The following is a 23743-nucleotide window of genomic DNA, read 5'->3' on the forward strand; positions in this document are numbered from 1 at the left end:
TACAGGCAAATTTTGTCATTTGTGCAAATTTATTTATGAAATTTTTTTAATTAAATTCCATTGAAATACCAAAATCTAAATGCAAACGTACACATCTAACAAACTTTTAACTAAGACGAGAGGTCTGTTTGCCAATTTCTAAATGTTATTAAAAGACGAAATACTCTTCTATTGTTAAAAATTAAAATTGACAGTAGGTGTAGACTTAATTTTAATTTTACTTATTTTAGTTGGCTTTAATTGAGCGTACATAAAATTGTCACACCTCAATAATGGCAAGATAGACCAGAGGGTCACTAATCTGGCTGAACCTAATTTATCATATATATGTTATACTCCTCGGGTTTTAAATATAAGACCTTTTTTTAGTATAAATTACACTATATTATAAAATGGGTGTTATATTTAGAACTAAAGAGAGTACCTATCTATACCTTTGTGTAATTGTGTCAGATTTTTATGAGATTAAACTTCCAATCATGACAATAAAAAATGCTAGTAACCAGAAAAACAATACAGATCTTAATTAAGTGGGGTACGCTTTTAAAAGAATTTAAAAAATTAAGTTCATATCATTTTTATTCAGTTAAATATTTTTTTTTAAACGAAGGAAAAGGAAGATGAGAAATAATATAACAAAACGTAGTCGTATAAATAGGAATTCAATTCTGCTTTGCGTTATCTAGAGCGCTAGCTGAAATTCGGTGGTAGAACTGTAGAAGGGGTCGAGTGCAGACAAGGGAAAAAAACGAAAAACAATAGGTGAAATAACCACAACCGAGATTACGTTTATACTTACCTACCTCCAACGTTTCTTTTGAAGTATAGAAAGGCATTCTCATCTTTGAAAAATATTCAGAAGTTCTTAATTAGGCATTTTGGTCTGATTAGTAATTTGTTAAAAGTATAAATGAAAATTTAAATTTTAATATTTTAACTGGATTTAAGTGAGATTTTTCTTTTATTTTTATTATCCTTTGTCTTTATATAATATATAAATAAAAATATAATTGAAATTAATTTTATTAATTTATTTTAAAACTTCATTTTATGTTAAGTTCATTAGTTATTACTCCTCCCAATCCTGAATATAGGATTTAATTAGAAAGTTGATATTGATCTTATATGTAAGACCTATTATACATATTTATCAATTTTTTTCAATTATTTCCTTAATAATAATTAAATAGAAGAGGGGTTGAGGAAATTAACAAAGATACTTAAGGTGTTTTAAAAAAACATATCATATTAATTAATTTAACTATCATCTTTAATAATACACTCAAATTAGTTAATTAGGTTTTACATTAAAGATCAAAAGAGTGCTTATTACTACTACTTCCTTGATATAAATATGAAGAAGAGACGACAGAGAGCATATGATTTTTTTTCCCTTGGCATATGTATTTTTCTATTTAGGACAATTATGTTTAAATTACTTTCAAGTACTAAATATGACTGGACGCCTCTCCTAATAGAAATTTGAACTGTACCTCACAATGTTTTAAAAAACTACTCCTTTTATTAGACTGAAACCTCGTTGCTCAAAAGGGAGAATGATATTTTTCTGGTAAAGAAAAAGGGAGAATGATATTCATACCTAAATGTGAGACTTGCAGTTGTAGGCATGAAATTCCCTCGCAAAAAAATTTGAGCCCAAAATTTGCGATAGGTCTTTCACAAAAGCATAAATCCACTGTAAAATCCATCTGAAATTTCAGACTTGGCTAACAAATGAAATTTAAATATAGCAACGGTAAAAATGGATAGATGAGAGAAATTTCCATTTCATTTCTTTCAAACTGGTGTATTTGGCCAATTTTCTAAAAATAATACATAAAATAAAAAAAAAACTATAATGCAAGTACTTACAGAATTTATCTTAAAGAACTCAAGAGTACGCGCACAAAATTTTATTAATGAGAAGGCCTGGTAAATTTTTATGCACAGAAAGTATCAGTACTTTGTAATTTGTACACACATAATATTGGCACTTTAATTTAGGTCCTTTTCAGCAATAAAATTGTTGATAGGGACCTTTTACCAATTCACGCAAATTCATATATATCAAATTAAAATCGTTAATTATTCTTTTTTTGGACTGAAAATCGCTAATTATTCAGCTTTATCACTTTTCATTACAAAACGGTTTCTTCAATTTGACTGAAATTTAAATTCGAAATTTAAATAATCAATTAAAGGACGATCTCCCCAAGGCTAAGATGTAATAAACATAGTTGTGTGGTTAATGCAGAAATAGAATGCTTTTTTTGACAATTTGGGTGCGGAAAAAAGATACTTTAACAACAAAAGCATTTTAAAAACTTGAGGAAAATATTTCTATTGGGCCAACCCACTTGAAGACTGAGAAATAAAGAAGCATACTCCATCAGAAAAAGAAATGAAGAGGGAGATAGATAGAAAAACACAGAAGGCAATAATTTTTTTTTTTATAATAAAAAGTTTAGATGAGTTGGGTCATGAGGTTCACCAAGGTCAAGGTATACTTTCAGAGTCAAAAAACACTTACAAAGATACTTATAAAAAAGACAATATTTTAGTAGTAATGATTGTCACTAATAATGTTCACGTGAAACGAATGTACATAACATACACCATAGGCAATATTTTATTTAATGTTTGAAAAAAGTACCATTCATGATAGTTTATAACTATATTTTGGGTTTTTTTAACAAATAACCTATAAACATTAAAAAAAATTCTCTAAATACTATAGTCAAACTTGTTCAAAACTTGAATAGCTTCTAAAATTCATCCAACTAAGAACAACTTTTTCAATAAGCTTTTGAAATTCATTTTGGTATCAACGACTTTTAAACTTCATCACCCAATCCCTCACCACGCATAGCTCTCTTGCAATAATTTTAACAATGATAAATCATTTGAATAATGAATTATGAGTAAAAAATTGGATGAGTGTTAATCATTACATGATAATGGGTTAATATAAGTGTTGGTCTCTCAAGTTTGTCCCAATTTTAATTTTAGTCCCTTAAATTTCAAACTATAGGTTTTGATTCCTCAAAAGAGGAAAATGGTCTAAGTTTTTATTAGATTATAAGGACCAATATTTTAAATGAAAAGAAAATTGAGGGATTAAAACCTATGATTTGAAAATTGAGGGATTGAAACCAAAATGATGATAAACTTAAAAGACTAAAGTTTGCATTAACTCTGTAATAATACTAATAATTAATACTATACTAATTAAAAAGTGATTAATGAAAATAAGTATTGATGGGGTTTTAAAAAAATTAATAATAACACGAACCAAAAATAAAAATTGATTTACCTTAAAATTAATGACATCCGGTACCACATTTTGTTCTCCTCTGTATATGTTGTGTTGTTGTTATATATTCACTTCTTCTTGAGCTTGGTCAAATATCTTATTTGTCTGCTTAGTTGGAGTATTTAAATCAAACTTGGGTGATTTAACTAAAGAAATTGATTTTCGATAGATGGCAAATCCACCTTACTCAAAAGTAGAAGTTTTATATTTAGTCATAAACATCAAATAAGGACATGAATGACTGAAATGGAGAAGGATTGGGGGGAGTCAGAATGAGATAATGTCGATGATCTTTATATCTTTTTCACTAAAATCAAATAACTGATCAACCATCCAAATATCTGCAATATTTACTGTGAATCAATATGTAAAATGAAATGAGTTAAATTTAGAGGCAGTTGTCAAATGAAGAGCTTATCTACAAATAAGTGTTGTAATTAAATATTCTAATAAATTTGAGAAATGAAATATATATTAATATTTAGAAAATTTTAAATATAAAATTCAACGCCTACAAGGCATCATATAAAAGTTAAAATAAACTCAACATATAAAATGATTAAATATAAAATTCTACTCATCATTTAACAAAATACATATAAAAATTATAAAAGAAGTTAATCAAGGGACTGTACCGTAGTCAGATGAAAAATTAAATTTCAAGTTGAAACAAAATTTATATAAGAAGGTAGCACACACCGCCAATTTTATTAGAAGAATGAAAGAACGCAGAAATTTAAAGAGAAGGAAAAATAATGGAAGGACAAAAGAGCTAAAGAAAAATACATATTTAAGAGTGGATACATCAAAAAACATAGCCAAAGTTGTTCAAGGTGTGAACAACTTCACTTTTTTCTATGTGAGGCCCACTAAACTCGTTTTTAATAAGAATGATTTTTTTGTAAATTTAAACTTGATCATTGCTTGAACGATTTTAAAATGTAGCATCTCGGTTAATATTTTTCATGTTATAGCATTTCGGTAAAATAAATTATTATTTATAGTATGCCAGTAAAAACCCTATATTTTTCATCGTTTAAATTTAATTTCATTCAAATTTTATTATATTTGGTTTTTTCATGGCAAGTTTTTTTCTAATCTTATTCATGATACTTGACTATATTTATTATGTATCAAAATTTGCTTATAAATTTCCATAATTTACCATTCAATATTTTCATATATTGTATACATGAGGGTCTTGACTCTTAATTCCGGAAGGATAGATAGAGTATGTTGTTCTGTGTAAAGTTGGTTAAAAGAATCATCATAATCAATGTAACATTGACTGAGATAGCAAACATGTTGTTGCATGATTAATGGAGAATATTGCCTTTTTGACAATTTGGGTGGGAAAAAAGACACTTTAATACTAAAATACTTAGAAGGCTTAAAGCAAACATTCCTATTGGGCCGACACATTTGAAGATTGAGAAAAAAGAAGCATAAAGTATGTAAAGAGGGGCCACAAGAAAACGAAGAAGACAATATTTTATTAATAAATGGTTATCGATGATAAATATTAGAATAATAATAATATGAGGAAGACTTGCAAAGTTGACTTGGTAACCCGATACCTAAGAAGACTGGAAATCTCGTCTACTTATGCGTTCATTAACTCTTCCATCACTGAAGTCTCATAAGTTACAATTTCACAGTGCTCTGTGTGCTATCTCAGTGTTTTATATTTCAGGTAATTAAGTGCATTACATTATTGATTCATTCTTTTAAAGTTTTATCTCATTTTGTTAAACTCTTTGTTGTGATCTTCAATGAGTTTTCTTCTCAAAGCAATCTGATTTAACAGAAAGCTAAGGAGACAACTCGATCTCTTGTTAAAGGCATCGTCAAGCAACTTGCAGTCTGCAAAACACAAGTAAGTTCATCACTTTCCCTTTATATCTCTTATTTACTTTTTGTTTGTCACTGGGTTTAGTTATATTACAAGTTTGTGTCTCTCTTCTGCTTCATTACTTAGACTTGAAAGGGAAACATTAATTTCGCTTTTTTAGATGATTGTGAGTGTTTTAACTAGCCAGATGATGCTCTACTGGATAAACAATCTCTTCATGACTAGCTAAATAATCTTCATATGGTAAAGCTATAATAATAACTTCACCAACCATTCGAAAATTTCAAGTTACGGAAGATTTTTGGGGAAGCACTAGAAATAACAGTGTGCTTTTGAAATGAATCAAATTTATTATATGCACTTCAATAAAAAGAGAAAATAATTCATAAATAAGTTGTATTATCTTTTGATGTTCTAGAGTAAGGAGGAAACAGTAAAAGAAATTAAAGCCGAGGATCCTAATTCAGGACTAGAGAAACAGGCACTCAAAAGTTTAGTAGCTAAACCACAGTTGAGAAGGACATCTCTACATATAAATTTATTGATTGTTTGACAATTTTCAATATGATCGCAAGTTCATTTTAAACTTCTAGTTTGTTAAGTTAGTTATTTATAATGCATAAGTGTTATTTTTTTAAAAGTAGTTTTGTTAATAATATATATTAGCTAGAATCGTGATTTGGTAGAACCTTTAACAGGTAAAATTACTACAAGAACTATTTTAAAAAAATAGATAAATATAAAAAACAAAATGAATTTAGGTCTTACATTTAGGACTAAATTGAATGTTAAACTAGTTCTTATGTTGAGAATCAGTTATTCAAACTTGATTAAAAAGGTACAAAGTAGAGTATATGGGTGTAGAAGAAGAATATGCAAGCTCAATAATAAAATCGAAGGAAGGTTCAACAAAGTGAGGGAAATTATAGGCATAATTTGTCCCTACTTGTGAAATGCGGATAGGATCAAAATCTGGTGTTTCTTGTTTAATAGAACTGAGCTGGAAAATCGTTCTTTTTCCCTGTACTTAAAGCACATATCTTTTCAGTCCTTCAACATTAATACTGTCTAACATTAAAAATTAAAATGTTAACAAAATATTTTAAAATACTTATAGATTAAGTTTAATTTTTAAGAATAATAATAATTGACACATAAAATCATAATACTAGAGATTAACTCTGACAAGGTTAAAGAACTAAAAAAATGTTTTTTAAAATTAAATGATCCGAGTAAAGTATTAAAAAACTAAAAAAGTGTCTGGGAGGTCCAAGAACACTTTAAAAAAATATTTTTACACAAATCAAAATAAAGTTTTTCTTATTTACTTATTTCAAACTCTATAAAATTTCTTCTAAAATAGGACTTAATTTTTATCGAAACACTTTGCCGGAAGTTAAAAGAGCAAAGATGCACTTTTGCCTTCTCTCTCTGTCTCTGTTTTTTTTTTCCCCAGAGCACTTTTGCCTATTACTTAATTACTATTATTGATAAAAAAAATGATTATTTCTTAGAAAAAATTTCAGAAAGAGAACCTTAAAATTATCACTTCCTAATTCAAGTACCAAAAAGTTGGAAATGACATAAAAGAAAGTGGTGCTTGATCTGGTATTTTATAAATGTGGTTAAATTACTAAAATCCTTTTGTATCATATTTGAAAGAAAAAATATATCAAACTTGACATTGGCAATGTATTTTTTGTCATGAGATGTTCAACATTTATTATTATCAGTTAATAACTTGTTAATAAACAATTTGTCATTGTTAGTATATTTCTTATCATTTGTTGTTGAACACTTGTTATTATTAATTCACAACTTGTTACCAAATTTTTTAATATAAAGATATTTTAATTATTTGATTATATTTATAAAATGTCATATCAGATATTCTTTTTTTTTTAGGATCTTGAAATATAAGGTGCGTGATGTGTAGTATCATATTTTTCAGCCTTTTTATTTGCCATTTTCTCTGTTTTGTTATAATTAAAAGTGTACAATTTCTCACATGTGAGGGAATATTTATTAAAATATCTACTAATGGGTTCCAGCCGTGGGAGGGCGCGCGTGGACTCTGGGTCAATATTAGCGCTCTTCTTTTGGTGGTCCCCACCACGGGACATGCTTGTCAAATAAATGGTATCCCACTCGCGATGATCATTGTAGCCAGCAACAACTCTTCATCATTGAAGTCACATAACTGGAAATTTCGCAGTGCTCTGTGCTCAGTTTTCCTGATAAGTACGCTAAGGGGATTCATCCTCTAATTTTGTTAAATTCTCTGTCCATCTCAAAGCCATCTGATGTGAACAGGAAGCTAAGGAGACTACTCTTTTGTGGAAGGCATCATCAAGCAATTTGTAATCTGCAAAAGCAGGTAAATTCATTAATTGCTTTCCCTTTTGATCTCTTATTTACTTTTCTCTCTTCTGCTTCACTACTCAGAAACATTTATTCTCCTTCCTCAGATGATTCTGAGTGTTTTCAACTAGCTAGATAATAATAATGCTCTACTAAACAACAATCTCTCATAACTCGCTAAATAATTTCGAGTTGATATTTAAAGCTCTCATGAATATCTTCCTATGAAATTTGTTCTTGACAAATTCTGTAATCCGAGTGATTCAGAGAAATCATTAATTTTTCTTTTCAGATTTCTGGATCAACTTAGAAAATTCATTTTTCTCCGGTGTTCCCATCCCAAAATTGTGTTCTGCGATTTTTTATCCAAGCAAATACACATGGCCATTGGCCATCACGCAAACTCAAACAAGAATATTATATGCTCAAATGCATGGTGACGACATACATGACAAATAAATATGCAATCAACTAAATACAAACTAGGTAATTAAGAGTTGATAAATTTTCAATTCTCAAAACTTAGATTTAAAGCTTTAAAGAAAATATTTCTATTGAGCCAACACATATAATTGAAGATTGAGAAATAAAGAAGCATATTCGATCAAAAAAGAATTAAAGAAGCTTAAAGACTGAGACGGATAGAAAAGCGAAGAAGGCAATATTTTAGGAAACTAGTTTCCGTGCTCATGGTTTTGATGAGTGTCATAAGTTTATTAAATCTGGGCTGTCTATGTCTGAACAGTTTAGATTTGAAATCTTTAATTAATTATTTTAAATAAAAAAATTATTTTTTAAAAAAATGATAATTAAGAGATTATCTTTATTTTAAATTTCATTCGTATTAAAATAATTATTTTAAATAAATAAACATAAAAAATAAATCAAATTTTAATAATCTAAATAAAATATAAACAATTCAGATTTAATGAGTTTAGGGTACTTATCAAAGTGATGAGCATTGAAACCTGTAATGATTATCATTAACGATACTCATGAATAATGAATGTACATAACATACATCACAGGCAATATTTTATTTAATGTTTAAAAAAAGTACTATTCATGATAGTTTAAAACTATATTTTTCATTTATTCGGATGTATCAAAAAATAACTATATTTTTCATCATTTAAATTTAATTTCGTTCAAATTTGGTTATATTTGTTTTCTTTTATAACACGTTTTTTCATAATCTTATTTATGATAATTCACTATATTTACTATGTATCAAAATCTGTTTATAAATTTCAATAATTTACCATTCATTATATTTATATCTTGTATATATGAGGGCCTTGATTCCGGAAGGATAGGTAGAATATGTTCTTCTGTGTAAAGTTAGTTGGGAAAAAAAGAATTATCATAATCAATCATATTGACTGAGATAGCAAAGATGTTGTTGGATGATGAATGGAGAATATTGCCTTTTGACAATTTGGGTGGGAAAGAAGATACTTTAATACTAAAATGTTTAGAAGGCATAAAGAAATTTCAATAACGTTTCCATCATTGAAGCCTCATAAGTTAAAATTTCTCAGTGCTCTATTGTCCTGATAAGTACGTTACTTTATTGATTCATCCTTTTAAAGTTTTATCTCATTTTGTTAAAATTTTTTTAATGATCTCCAATAATTTTTCTTCTCAAAGCAATCTCATCTGAACAGAAAGCTAAGGAGTCTACTCTTGTCAAGCAATTTGCAATCTGCGAAAACAGGTAAGTTCGTTGCTTTCCCTTTTTTTTCTCTTATTTATTTTTGGTTTATCGCTGTACATGGGTTTAATTATACTATAACTAACTGTATGTCTCTCCTCTGCTTCATAAGTTCTGTCTTCTGTTTCAGTATGTAATGCCATTTTTTGGATGATTGTGAGCGTTTTAATTAGATAATACTCCACTAGATGAACAATCTCTTCATAAATAATGTTTTATATTATAAGGAAAGCTAATAATTTGTTATATATCTCGCTTTGATGTTAACAATGATATTCCTTTTGATTAAGCTTGAAAGTTAGATCCGGCCACAAAACAAACTTGATAGCCAGATGCAAACTGTCCTCAGATTTGACAGTGAATATAAGACGCGGTAGTGACTGAAATTATCCTAATTAATATGTTAATTTATTAAACGATATAGTTTTTCAAAAAAATTAGATCCGGCAAGTTATATTAAACAAAGGACAATAACTATATTAAGTTCTTTATACTTATTATGTTAAGTTCTCTAAGTAAACATGACAATGTATTCTATTTTTGAAATATTAGTATTTAATAGCTTTCAACTACAAATCTACGTAAAATAAAAAAAGGCATATGGACATATATGATTGGAGGACTAGACATAACATATATAAATAAGTTGACATAAGTGTTTTCCTTAAACAAATACTACTCCAAATCTTAATATAAGAACTAGTTGAAAATTTTATCTCGTCCTAAATACAAGACTCTAACTCATTTTGCCTCAAATATTTATCTATTTTGTCCTTGAATAATCTCTATAGTGATTCTACATATTAAGAGGTTACTATCAAGGGTTAATTCAAATATACATAATTAATAAGAGTATTTTATAGAAGAGAACATTGATTTATTACAAATAGCTAACTTAATTAATTTTTTTAATATTCACAAATAATTTATCTAATTTTTATACTAAGAATTAGAGTTGGTATAATTTTTAGAATCAAATATTTTTCGCGATCATCTTAGAAGATGGAGAGATAACTGGTTATACTTATAACAAGGAAATTTCACAAAACCGAAGGTCAAAGAATAAAAAGACAAACACCATTAAAAATTGCCGTTAACTTCTTCCCAATTTTGAATGAGGCCCTCAAGAGTTTTTTTTTCCCTTTTTATTTGATCCTTTAATTTTATGTTGTTAAATTTGGAAGTGTTTTTTTTTTTTTTTGTGGAAAATGTCCATCAAAGAAGGGGTACGCATTCTTCTTGTTTTTTTTTTTTGGCCAAAGGGGTACGCATTCTTGAAATCGACTTTTCTTTTCTTCATTGTATGTGTACTTTGTTATTTGCCATCTATTTTATGTTTAGGGGTCATTTTTTTGGCCTGAATTTGGGAGTTATTTAAGATAAAGAAAGGGGGAAGCACCCCCTTCTAAAAAATTATACAAACACCCATATCTTATAAAGTCATTTATATTATGAGACACTTAAACCCAGACACTTATATTTTGACCAAATCGATTAATTATGAGACCCTCAACCAAACAATCATTTATTGTGACTCTGGTTTGCCCTATTTTATTGATAAGTTTATCCTTTTATTTTGCAGTTTGTTCGCACTTGGATTCTTCTGCTCATTTGATAGCATTGTGCTTCTAATTTTTTTTCCTACAAAAAAACAAAAGACAAAAAAAGACACTTCTCTGTTCAAGGCACGACTTTGAATTCTCCAGAGAGGGAAAGAGTAAGTATAGTTAAGTTTGGATATAACTGGATTGACATATTGCTCTGTGTGTCAGCTCGCAAATCGCAATGGATTCGACCGCAGTAAAGTTATAATTTTCCATCACCAAAAAAAAAAAAAGTTATAATTTTCCAACAACTTAATATTAAGAAGCAAAATTCCATTTCGTGAAAGTTTTATAGCTTTGCATCATTATTTTATGGATTGATATAATTTTTTGTTTTTTATGTTTGCTCTCATTTCAGTTTTGGTCTGTTAAGTTTCAAGTTATAAGTTATGGTTTCTCAGAAAACAAAATAGTCTTGATTTTTATTAAATTATATAGACAATATTTTAAATGAAAAAAAAATTTGAAAGACGAAAATCTATAGTTTAAAATTTAAAAAATCAAAAATTATATTAACTGTAATTTTATCTATGGTATCTGAACAAAATAGACTGCATGACGCACATTTTAAATTTAAATATTATAATTATTTAAATATCATACTAATAGTCTTCTTCTTCTTTCTTTTTTCCAGTTCCCTTTTTTATTTGGTTGATCGCTTTTACTGCTCCTGGAAGTCTTTCTGCAGAAGGGATCAGTTAAAGAGGTGGTACGCATGTTTCTTGAAATTCACTTGTCCTTTTCTCATTATATACACTTTATTATTTTCCATCTATTTCATATTTAAGGGTTATTTAAGATATAAATTCAATAATTATATGTTTGGCATTGTTAAACTAATCTTAGTTAATATTACATATAAAAATTATAACAAATAAATTTGTATACATGAGAATGATCAATTTTTATAATATACATTGGCGTTTTCCTCTAAATAATTTAGTTGAAAAAAAATATCATAGGCTAATAATGGTTGTGTGTGTGATAAAGTCTTTTCCAATCAGTTGCTGCGGAAAGCAGTTAGCCAAAAATATAAACATGACATAAGGGAAAAAGAATATTAATTATACACAGCTTACTCAAAATTAGTATCCTAAAATTTTATATTTTTACACACGCATCTCACCACCAAGCTATCACGAAGTATATGAATGGAGCTTGATAGAGAAACTCTTAATCATTTGAATATTTATAGTGATATTTAGGGACTGTTTCATTTCTTGTTTTCAGAACAGTTTTTTTTCCCCCTCTGAAAAGCAATAAAAAATTGTTTGAAAATGTGTGTTTGGTTATGTGCTTTGAAAAAAGAGAGAAATATTAAAAACTGTTCTAAGAAAAAATATATATTTTAGATGTCTTCTTATCTTCTTGTTCTGTAAAATTAGAAAATAAGTGGAGCAACATTATGGGCATGTTTGTTTTATTGTTTTGGAAACAATTTTTTATTTTTATTTTTTAAAAAAAACTTGTTTGTTTGTTAATTTTTAACTAGGTGTCTGTAAAACAAAAAATAAAAATATATTTCAGAAAACAAAAAACTCAACAATTTTTAACTGTTTTTTTTTTAATTTTTTGAATCATGTAGTTTTTTTTTTAAACTAACCTTTTTACTCGCAATGAAACTCTCCCATTCTATCTCTTAGGCTCATCTACATTCTTTCTCAATCATCTATCTTTTTGCCCATTGTCAATGCACTTTCAACTCTGTCTCTCACTTCTCTAGCCGTTCTTCAAGTTGATTTTAAATACAATTATCCTGAAAAAAATTTATTCTCAAATACAATTTTTAGAACAATTACCTGAACATGTTTTTTTTTTAATTTTTATAAAACTTATTTAAAAATTTTATAAAAGTACTCTAAAAACATAAAAATAAAATAGAAACAAAGAAAGTGCATGTTTTTAATTACGGACAATTATGCATGTATGAAAATATTCTTTCATCTTTTTTTCACTGTTTTATATATGTTTTTCAAATTAATTATTCAAACAGATTTTTTTTCCAAAGTTGTTTTGAAAGAGTACAAACTTGGTTTAAATAACATAAAAATAAAACAAATAGAATCAAAAAGCTCTTAAGCACTCAATTAAGCCCCTTCTTAATTTTGCAAATTATGTTCAGCATTATACACTAACCTCCTTCACATTTTGTCTTAATTACACAGATGTCTCCTTTATTTTGAACACATACACTTACATCTAAATTATTAATATACTAGTTTACCCTTCATCATAATACTAAATCTCTACTTTTGCTGAAAATGTTTTGAAGAATTGGTGGGTTTTCTTTTCTTTTCCCTATTTTTTTCTTTTTGAAAATGGTTATTTGTTTGATATCTTTATCATATTAGACATAAACTTAAGTACTCATCTGGTCCTTAATATAGGATTCAATTATTGAGTTGGTTTTAATCCTAACTATAAAACTCATTTTTCATATTTATCAATTTTCTCTAAATTACCCCTATAGATACTCCTTCAACCATAATCAAGTAGAAGAGGAAGAGGGAGTATTAAGAAAGATGATTATGGTATTTTAAAAAAAACCGTGTTACATTTCTTATAATTAACTAACTTAAACTTCCTTAGTCGAATCAAATTAATTAAATGAGTTTATATTAAGGATAGTAGGAGTACTTTAGTTAATGCAAACATATAAAAGACTTGATGGAATATTTGGTTAATTCTTTTGGTAAATATATGCTCGACCAATTATATTTATAAATTTAAATAATTTGTCTAATTTCTCCATCTTATAGCATTTATATTATATAACGGACAAAAACGCGTTTCAATTTTATCCAATTTTTTGAGACATCCTAATATTTTTCATAATTAATTTTAGTAAATTATCCTTTAACTAACCAAAATTTTAGAAATTAAATAAAATTCCTTTTTTGGAAAATTTCCTTTATTTTCACCACAATTGCAACAAATATTGTCCAGGACATTTATTCCACTTGCCAAGAATTTCTAAGAATTTTACGAATTTTTGGGCATATTTTTTAAAATGTCTAACCCCACGCACCTAGAACTTTTTAAAATTATGCTTTTGTCCCAATTAGGGATGAAACTAACATGATATTTTATTTACATTTCTACTACCTCTGACCCAAATAAGAAATCCATAATGTCTAACCACACACCTTCGGCCCAAATAATTTTTAGCATAATTAGACCTCCAGCGTCGCCCATCAGCAGATTTATTGGGCTTGGGAGCTGGGATTGATTTGTTTTAATTTTTGGAATTATGGCAGGAAATTTTGGACAATTTCCTAAAGTGTACGTAATTAAATTTCATCATCAATTCCCAACCAATAAGTAACTCTTCCAAAATCTATTCTCCTCATAAAATAATTTCTGCAGTTTTGTCATCTCAAAATTTAATTTTTGAGAAATTACAATTTTAAAGCTCAAAAATTATTTCAAAATAAAATATTCCATTTCCTTGGGTAAAATTCTCTTAGTAAATTTTATTAATTCTCACAATAATTATTTGGGCCTTTTATGTAATTTTAGTAAATTATATAATTTGCCTAAATATTACGGAATCAGCCAAAAATAGCCCTTTTATTCCTACAAATTGGTATTCTCTTTATTTATGCCTCTCTAAAGCCTCCATTTTTTTTTTGAAAACCTCTTTACTATTTTTCTTAGTTTATGATATTTTGTGAATTTCAGGAAAACTTTTCATGATTACTTTTTTTTTGGCCGAAAACTTTTTAAAACTACACTTTTATCCGAACTTGACATTTCTATATGTTTCTCTATAATGCATTTGAAATAAATTAATTCCCAAAAACAGGTTAAAGATGGTATGCTAAATCTTATGACGTTTGGTAATAATTTTTTTGTAATAATGTTAGAATTTGAATATGTAGGCAAAAGTACGTACGAATCTTAATTTTATGTCATTTTCGGTTAAGTCATGTGAGTCTACTCCCTACAAAATTTCTTATGTGATCAAGATTTTCCTCATTCTTCGTAATCTTAATTTAGAACAGTATATATGTAAATTTTAAAGTCAATTAATTAACCAATTAAAATTTTTTTACCATAAAAAGTTTACTTATATGTAAAACGAATCTTTTTTATACATTGTGATAATTGATTTTAATATTTTGAGAAATATTCCAAAATTAAAATAAAATTAATAAGGGTTAATATAATTTTTGGCTCTTTAAATTTGTTATTATTTTAATTTTAGTCCTTCTAATTTCAACTTTTAGTCCTTTAAATGTGAGTGGCACGGGAATAAATTTACTAAAAGAGATATAATCATAATCTATAGGTTGACATTAAAAATATCTAATCACAATTTGTAGGTTGACATTAAAAATAAAAAACATACATTTTTAAAAATTAGATAGTTAGTCTACTAAGCCATCGGGACAACACTAACCTGCTAGGTTTGACCCGCGGGTCTACTTGTATCCCCAACTCTGTTAATTAGGAGGCATTTATTAAATATTGATATTAGAAATTAAGTTGGTCCAAAAAGATAGTATACAATTTAAATATAATACAATTTTATTTTATGACATTTTTGTGTTTGCAATAATGTAATTCATTTATTACTTATCTGTTTATATAATTAATTATTAATTGAAATTTGGATCCCAGAACACTAACAAAAGAGAATGCAAATGGTTGGGCATTGACGGCACGAGAGATTTCATTACATATTTGTAAAACATTATATATCATCATAGCTTTTCACGTTTTTAATTACTATTTTTGGAACCCTAATTTGATGTCCTGTCCATTTTAGATGGCATGCTCTGGGGAAGGTATTTTAACAGACCTTGCCAAGAGATTGGTAGATAAAACCATAAAGGAAGTTAATTACTTTCGTCATTTCGAGACTCATGATCACGAGTTTGATGGGGACAATCAACTTTTGATTGGAAGATTAGAGAAAGTTCGAAAGGATATTGACGATGCCAAAAGTAATGGGCATCAAGTTGAAGGTGAAGTTCAAGGTTGGGTAACGGAAGCTGATAATCTAATTCAAATGAATGCTGAAATTAGACAGACAATGTTTGATAGCTGGTGTTTTCTTAGGAAATATCAACAAGGCAAGAGATTAGCACAGAGGGCGCAAGTCATTAAAGGTCACATCCAAAAATGTAACTTTGAAAGAGTAGCTCGTCCAGGTAAACTTCCAGGTATGAAGTACCATGCTTCAAAAGACTTCATTGATTTTGAGAGCAGGAAGACAAAATTTAAGGAACTTGTGGATGCTTTAGAAGATGGAAATCATTACATGATTGGATTGCAAGGGATGGGGGGAGCGGGCAAAACCACATTGGCAACACAAGTGGGAAAGCAAGTTGAAGAATCCAAAGCATTTGAGAAAGTCATTTTTGTTGTTGTGTCTAATCCTCCAGATCTCAACAAGATTCGAGGCAACATTGCAAGGGAACTAGGTTTGCATCTAGAGGAAAGAGTTGAAGAAGATCACTCAAAGCATTTGTGGTCTAGAATTTCTGATTATAAAAAAAAATTACTTATAATATTAGATGATGTGTGGGAGAAGCTAGACCTCACCGAAATTGGGATTCCATCTGGACCTGATCACAAGAATTGTTATGTTTTGATAACCACTCGTCATTCAAAAGTTTGTCAACAAATGAGATGCCAACAAGTGGTTCACCTACACACATTGGGTGATGAGGATGCAGTGCGTCTCTTTCTGTATCATGCTAGTGGTTGTGATGATGATGATCCTTCAAGAAATAATTTAGAGGGTCTTGCAGGAGATTTTGTAAAGGAGTGTGGACGATTACCAATTGCAATTGTGGCACTAGCTGGCACATTAAAAAATTGGCCTGTTGCTGAATGGACTGTAGCTTTGATGACCTTGCGAAATTATAAGCCGATTGTCGATGTTGATGAAGATTTGGTGAATGTTTACAAATGCTTGGAATTAAGCTATGATAGATTAAATAATGAGAAGGCCCAAAAGCTCCTTTTACTGTGTTCTATTTTCCCAGAAGATTACGAATTTCCATTAAATCTCATTATTAGACTTGGTATAGGGTCAGGAATTTTCGGGGAAGTTAATGACTATTGTGCAGCAAGAAGCCAACCGCTTGCTATGAAAAATGAACTCGTAGCTTCTTCTTTGCTACTGAAGGTTGAGAATAAAGAATGTGTAAAGATGCATGACTTAGTTCGTGAGGTAGTCCAGTGGAAAGCAAAGGATGATATTCAAGTGATTATAAATTCAAGAACCACTTTTGAAGCAAGCAAGCGATTTGTGTTTTGGAGTACTGATGATTTTCCTGATCATCAGTTTGATGGTACGAAAGTTGAGATTTTACTTCTTTGGATAAGTGGAAATGCTTTGAAGAAAGACCCAAATGTATTCTTCGCAAGGATGTCAAGGCTCAAAATTCTGTTTTTGTTTGCTCAATATGAGAGAAAAGTTCCCACTCCATCAATGTTGCAATCACTTCTTTCATTAAAGAATATTCAAACTCTTATCTTGGACGGTTGGAAAATAGGTGACATCTCAATTTTGAAGAATCTACAAAGTCTTGTGACACTTGAGATGGAAAATTGTCTAATTATTGAATTAGCCAAAGAGATTGTGGAACTAAAGATGTTGAGACTGTTGGGTTTCAAGAAGTGTGAAATTCAAAAGAACAATCCTTTTCAAGTGATTGAAAGATGTTCACAACTGGAAGAATTGCATTTTGTGGGGAATTACAATGTGAAGGATTGGAAGCTAGAGCATAGAACTGCTCCTGAAAGATCTCCTACTGCATTGCAAATGTTTTCTATTGCTTGTGATGGTTTTAACGTTTTGCTGGTAATGATAATGGCCTATTCAAATGCTTCAATCCAGAACACATGAAACATTTAATATCAGAAGCCATGTTTAAGTACCTTGTGGGAAGAGCGGAAGTTCTTGAGTTAGGGAATTTAGGACAAACAAGATGGAAAAGTCTTGTCCCTGACATTATTCCTATGAAAGATGTAGTCAAGGATAATTTAATGAAGCTTTACTTGTATGAATGGGCTGACATTGAGTGCCTTATTAATAGTAATAAGTGTCACTATTCTAATTTGACAGTCTTCTTGAACTTAGTTGAGTTACAGCTGCATAAAGTGGATGTGAAAGAATTATGTCGCGGTGCTATGCCTTCCGGCTTTCTTGAGAAGTTACAGATTTTAAAGTTAGAGGGTTGTAGGGAACTGCAAAATATATTCACAGATGAAAATCTCAAGCTACCTCATCTAAGGGTATTGAAATTGAAAGATTGTCCAATGTTCCAACTATCCATTTTCAAACCCTTTGTTGCTCGAAGTCTTGGGAAATTGGAAGAATTAGAAGTTGAAGGTTTCACAGAGCTAAAAAGTTTAATTGCAGACGAGAGTTTAGAAGAAGAAATGGGATTGTTGATTATCAAAAACGTCATGGCTTATTGTTTCCTGCATTAGAGTCTCTTCAAATCAAAAGATGTGGCAAATTAGAAGTGATATCATCATTTCTTCTAGCTGGAGACCTTCCCAAGTTGAAAGATTTAGACATACGTGATTGTGTGGAGCTAAAATACATATTTGGTGAATATAAACATAATGCGGGCCAAGTTGTGCAACAGGAAATCATGCTCCCTTTACTAACACAAGTGACACTTCGGAGCGTATCAGGTTTCGTTAACATATTTCAAAAATGCACGACATGTGTGCCAAGGCCGCCTCATGCTTCAAAAGAAGATTCGAAAGAGGGACATAAGAACTCTAAGACAAGTGCTTTCTCATGGGCTCATGGGTGTTGCTTTTTGGCCCCAACTAAAGACAGTAATATTGGAGTTTCTAATGCCCCCTGCTGGAAGACTGCACAATCTCACAGGTATGCTACCTTGGGCTTGCTCTTTTTATTCAACATTTATGTTTATGTTTTTTTTTAATGGAAAAAGGTGATATTTGATTTATTAAACTTTCATTTTATTAGCATATGGTCCATGGATGGTTTATAGATATTTTTCTCTTTTTTAAGACATGTAGATCTAATAATGGAGGGGAGGCGCAGTAAGAGAAGCTTTAGAGAAACGGGGAGGGAAAAAAATGATAGGTCGTGTTTGTTTTTATCTGTAGTTTCTTTTCTTTTAATATACTATAGTCATAGTAGGTCATGTTTATAGCCGTTTTTATTTATACATATTTTTATTTTTTTGTGTTGTTATAATTTTATCTATGGGTTCCTTAGTATTAAGTTTTGATAAAGTGTACCTTTACAGTAATTTAATTATTTTTTTCTTTATAAAAAATAAATTAATATTTAACATTAATTTTTGTCAAAAAATTAGTCTATATTTAAGTACTGATTGTAACTCCCTAAATGATTTCCTTGAGGTTTGTCCCTGTGCATGAGATAAAGCTCAAAACCATTAAAAAAAGAATTCTTCTATGCATTAATTGAAAAAGTAATTTTATATTTGTGTAATTACTCAATGTTCCTACAATTTTAATTTTGAAAAATAAAATAAGTCTTTATCAAAATTAATAAAACAGTTATATTATTTTCTTAGGTGCACTAATAAGTTAAGGAATATATATACTATCAGAACACAGACACGTATGGCTTTCGTCTTGGGTTGGAATTACATAGACTTGATCTTTTTATTTCAGTAGAAAAATAAATATTCATCATAACAGGTATATCATTAACACTTGTGCCCCGTTTGGTATGATGGAAGGGTTTTTTTTTTTTTATAGAAGTGGAGATAAAAATAGAAGTGGAATTGAAAGTGGAAGTGGTAGTAAAAGTGAGTCCTAAAACATGTTTGGCAGAATGATGGAATTGGGATATAATTTTTAATTAAAATATATATTTGTAATAAGAAAATACCAAAATACCTTCTGAAAAAATATCTCTTCGCCTCCCCTTCATCCAAGGCCAGTGTCCAGAGAAGGATTATTGGAAAATCTGCTATTTTCGGTAAAATCAAACTCAGGACCAATCAAATTGAAACAAGCTCATTCAAACAGAATCAATCTCAGTTTATCTCAGTCAAACCCAGATTTGTCAAGAACTACAAAAATATAATCCCATCACAGCATCGAAACAACACGGAGGGGGACATGACAGCTGGAAGTGGGTGCCAGAGGAGGACATCGAAGGGGGATTATGATGGGTAAGATTGTCAATTAACAAAATAATTGAGGATAGGATGGTCATAAATTTTCAGTTCCTGATAACTTATCCCGGTGCACCCAAGGAACCTAGTTACATCAAATTTGATGGAACCCACTTCCATCGGGAACCTACTTCACACCCACACACCCTAAACAAGTTAAATTTGGGTTCCACTTTCATTTCCACTTCCAATTTTTTGGGCCCAATTCCAGTGTACCAAACATAGCATTAAGTCCTCGAATGTTGGGGGCTGCCTGCGTACCCCGTCCAATTCAATTTTCTTTTGATATTTAAAATGCTGATAGTTTCAATTTAATATTCATTATTTTGGAATAGTTATGTTTATTTGATGCATATTCATATACCTACATTTGATATTCTCACTTTAAAATTTGACATCTATTTTTGTATATCAGAATTTCGGATAAACTGAAGTAATACGTTAATTACACTAAATTTAATGTCAATTTGTCTAACATTAGTCTTTTTATTGCAGTAAAAATCAAAGACAAAAATAAACATTCACACACGCACGAATACTGATAATAGGTAGTATATCATTGACATGAGCAGGAATTTTGGTTAATTCAATGTTTTGTTATTATTTTTTATTTTTCTATTATTTGACTAGTATCAAGGGCATGGAAGTTATTAGTTGAATAACTTATAAATCACATTTTATTTTTTAAGGCATGCAGATCTAGTAACATAGGGGAGATGTGGTAATATAACTATTGCGGTATTGCCAATTGATTGGTTTTATTGAAAGTGTGACATGGCACTTGTTTCTTTTCTTTTAATTTATGTGAGAGTCATGATAGGTCATATTTATAGTCTTTTTTTATCTATACATATTTTTAACTTTTTATGTTGTTATAATTTTATGCATCGGTTCGTCAGTATTAAGTTCTGATAAAAACAGTCATTTAAATAATATTTTCTTTATAAGAATTTAATTAATATTTAATATGAATTTTTCTCAAAAAATTGTTCTATATTTAAGGACAGATTTTGACCCAATAAATGATTTTTTTGAGGTTTGTGTACATGATAGAAAGCTCTTGGGAAAAAAAATAAAATTATTTCTAGTGACGTAAATTTAAGAATATTGAAAGAATAAAAATCAAATGTAAAATCGGATACCACAGGCGATTAAAAAAAAGAGAGGAATTATTCTATGCATTAAATTGAAAAAAGTAATCTTATCTTGTGTAATTACTCAATTTTTCTACAACTGTAATATTTATCAATAAAATAAGTCTTCATCAGAATTCATAAAGCACTTATATTAATTATTTTATTAAGTGCACTAAATTAAGGAATATATATGCTACCAAAACACAAAAACGTGTGGCTTTCGTCGTGGGTTGGAACTGCACACACTCAATTTTTTCATTTCAGTAAAAATTAAAGAGAAAAATAAAAATTCACACCCACACGTGAATAGTGATAGCAGGCATATCATTAACATGAGTAGGGATTTGATTGGTTAATTGAACGCTTTATCTTTTTTTATTTTTTATTTTCTATTATTTGAGTAGTGTGGGCAAGATGTTACAAGTTGAATGCGTTATAAATCAGAGTCTTATGATACATGATGCTTGACAAACTTCTTTATATTTCATGCATTTTCTGATACATTAATTCTTTTTCGGTTCATCTATTGTTATAATGCGATTATTATTGAGATATATGATCATATGATAGAAAGTAATTAGTTATATAACTAGGTTGGTTGTAGGAATCACATGTATTGAGTGAAAGGATTGAAACATTTCATTCAGCTGAGTGTCTTATGAGACAACCATTCAGCCTACAAAATATAAGACAGATGACGCTTGATGGATGTTCAAAATTAAAGTCACTATTCAGTGTATCCATTGCCACAACCATCATGTTGGAGAAGCTGTCTGTTTATGACTGTGAAGAATTGAGGCACATTATAACAAATGAGGCAGAGGATGATGATGTCCATCTCAACTGCACCTCCATCTTCCCAAAACTAGAGAGCCTCTATGTTGAGGGTTGCAATAAATTGGAATTTATATTTCCATCCACTCTTTCCGGAGGTCTTCAAAAATTAAAATCTATATTTATTTCTGAAGCTCATGGGCTGAAATATCTTTTTGGAAAGTACGGTGATGAAGAGTGTCTATCAAATGAGCATGAAAATAATGAGCCTCACATTCATCTTCCGGCATTGGAATCACTAGTCCTCTCAAGAGTACCAAACATGATGAGCATTAGTATCAAGAAACATCAACCGGAATGCCCATCTCTACAGATTATGGAAGCACCAAAGGTACTTACCTATTTTTAATTTATTATTTAATCAGGTCTCAATCTTGCTCTGTTTTTTTTTTTATGAAAATATATTTTATCTATTTATTCTCTTTTAAAAGTTTGACTCTAAACTTTTATATATAACTATTATGGGTCATGCCTCTTTCAGTTTATGTCAAAATGCAATTTATCAATATTTTTATGTATCTTGTATAAGGATTATTTTATACTCGTAGAAGACAAACACGTATGACTTCCGTCTTGGTTGTCTATAATAATTCTGTTCATTTTCAATTAGTTTTTTTTTTGAATTATTTTAGCTGGTACCTAACAGGAATCGAACTAAAACAATTTGATCTTTAAAATACTCACACTCCTAATTTAATATTCATTATTTTGGAATAGTTGTATTTGTTTGATGTCTCCTTTTATGTCCCAAAATTACGGATAAACTGAGGCAACAGAACCTCCTCTGCTCTTCTTTCAACTTTATCATCATTATATAAAAACTAACGTCTTCTTAAATATTATTATAATCTTACTTAAAAAATACCTACAGAAATTTGAACTATTAAATTTGATTTGAATAGTTCATAACTGTAGCGAAAAAAGTGAGAAAAATTATGCTTTATAACCATAGTTTACAAATTACAACTGAAAAATGATAAGATTAAATTTTAACCGTTTAAAATTATTTATATATTTTTATATAAAATTGTAATAATATTTTTATAAAATGTTAAATCAATGCCAATTCCTCAATTTTATACTCACGTAATTACTCGATTTTCCTACAGCTCTAATATTAATTAATAATCAGATATTATATATTGGGGGGTTACATGCACACTAACCATTTTTAAATGGCCAAAAAGAAATTCTATTGGTTTAAAATTTGATGTCTATTTTGTACCTCAGAGTTTTAGATAAAGTGAGGTAATATATTAATTATTACACTAAATTTAATGTCAACTTCTCTAACTTTGGTCTTTTTATTTCAGTTTAAATCAAAGTGCAGTTTATCAATATTTTTATTTTGTATAAAGATTATATGTAATAAATTACATATTGCTAACAAAATATTTAAACATTCTCAAAACAATGAAGACTTTCATATAATTTTCCTATGGAGACATGTATAATTAATTATGTCAAAGTGATTCAACTTTACTTCTATAAAGAGTTCAAATTTGAATTTAAAATATTTCCCAAAAATAATATAGTGTGTTTGTGTTTTGTGTGTGAATGTGTATGTATTTCATAAGCAAATGGATCAAAATAGAGAACATTATTTTAAATTTTGAATTGTCATTTTTGTGAAAACGTGTTATAGGAAATTAAGAAGCACATGGAAGATGTGAGAAGTGAGGGAGCAAAGGAATCTGAAATACAAGAGATTGTTAACGTCGAAACACCACTACTCACTCCAAGTGTGGGCTTTCAACATGTTCTCAACTTCCACAATCTA

At 29.1% G+C, this 23743-nt stretch overlaps 1 protein-coding gene and 1 long non-coding RNA gene across 2 annotated transcripts; both read left to right on the forward strand.

Annotated features, from left to right (window-relative positions):
* Positions 1 to 7325: 7325 nt before the first annotated feature.
* LOC114756615 (uncharacterized) lies at positions 7326 to 10887 on the forward strand. The gene is made up of 3 exons (XR_003741483.1): positions 7326 to 7542; positions 9194 to 9243; positions 10823 to 10887. It is a non-coding gene; the product is annotated as an uncharacterized LOC114756615 (long non-coding RNA).
* Positions 10888 to 11531: 644 nt separating this feature from the next.
* LOC114756608 (probable disease resistance protein At4g27220) lies at positions 11532 to 18250 on the forward strand. Its single transcript, XM_028945552.1, has 2 exons — positions 11532 to 11553; positions 15616 to 18250. The coding sequence occupies exon 2, from the start codon at positions 15616 to 15618 to the stop codon at positions 17704 to 17706; it is 2091 nt and encodes a 696-aa protein (XP_028801385.1). The 5' UTR covers positions 11532 to 11553; the 3' UTR covers positions 17707 to 18250.
* The last annotated feature ends 5493 nt before the right edge of the window (positions 18251 to 23743 follow it).

This window comes from Neltuma alba, unplaced genomic scaffold (genome assembly GCF_004799145.2).
Source record: "Neltuma alba isolate B1F8T4 unplaced genomic scaffold, ASM479914v2 tig00010438_pilon, whole genome shotgun sequence".
NCBI lineage: Eukaryota > Viridiplantae > Streptophyta > Magnoliopsida > Fabales > Fabaceae > Neltuma > Neltuma alba.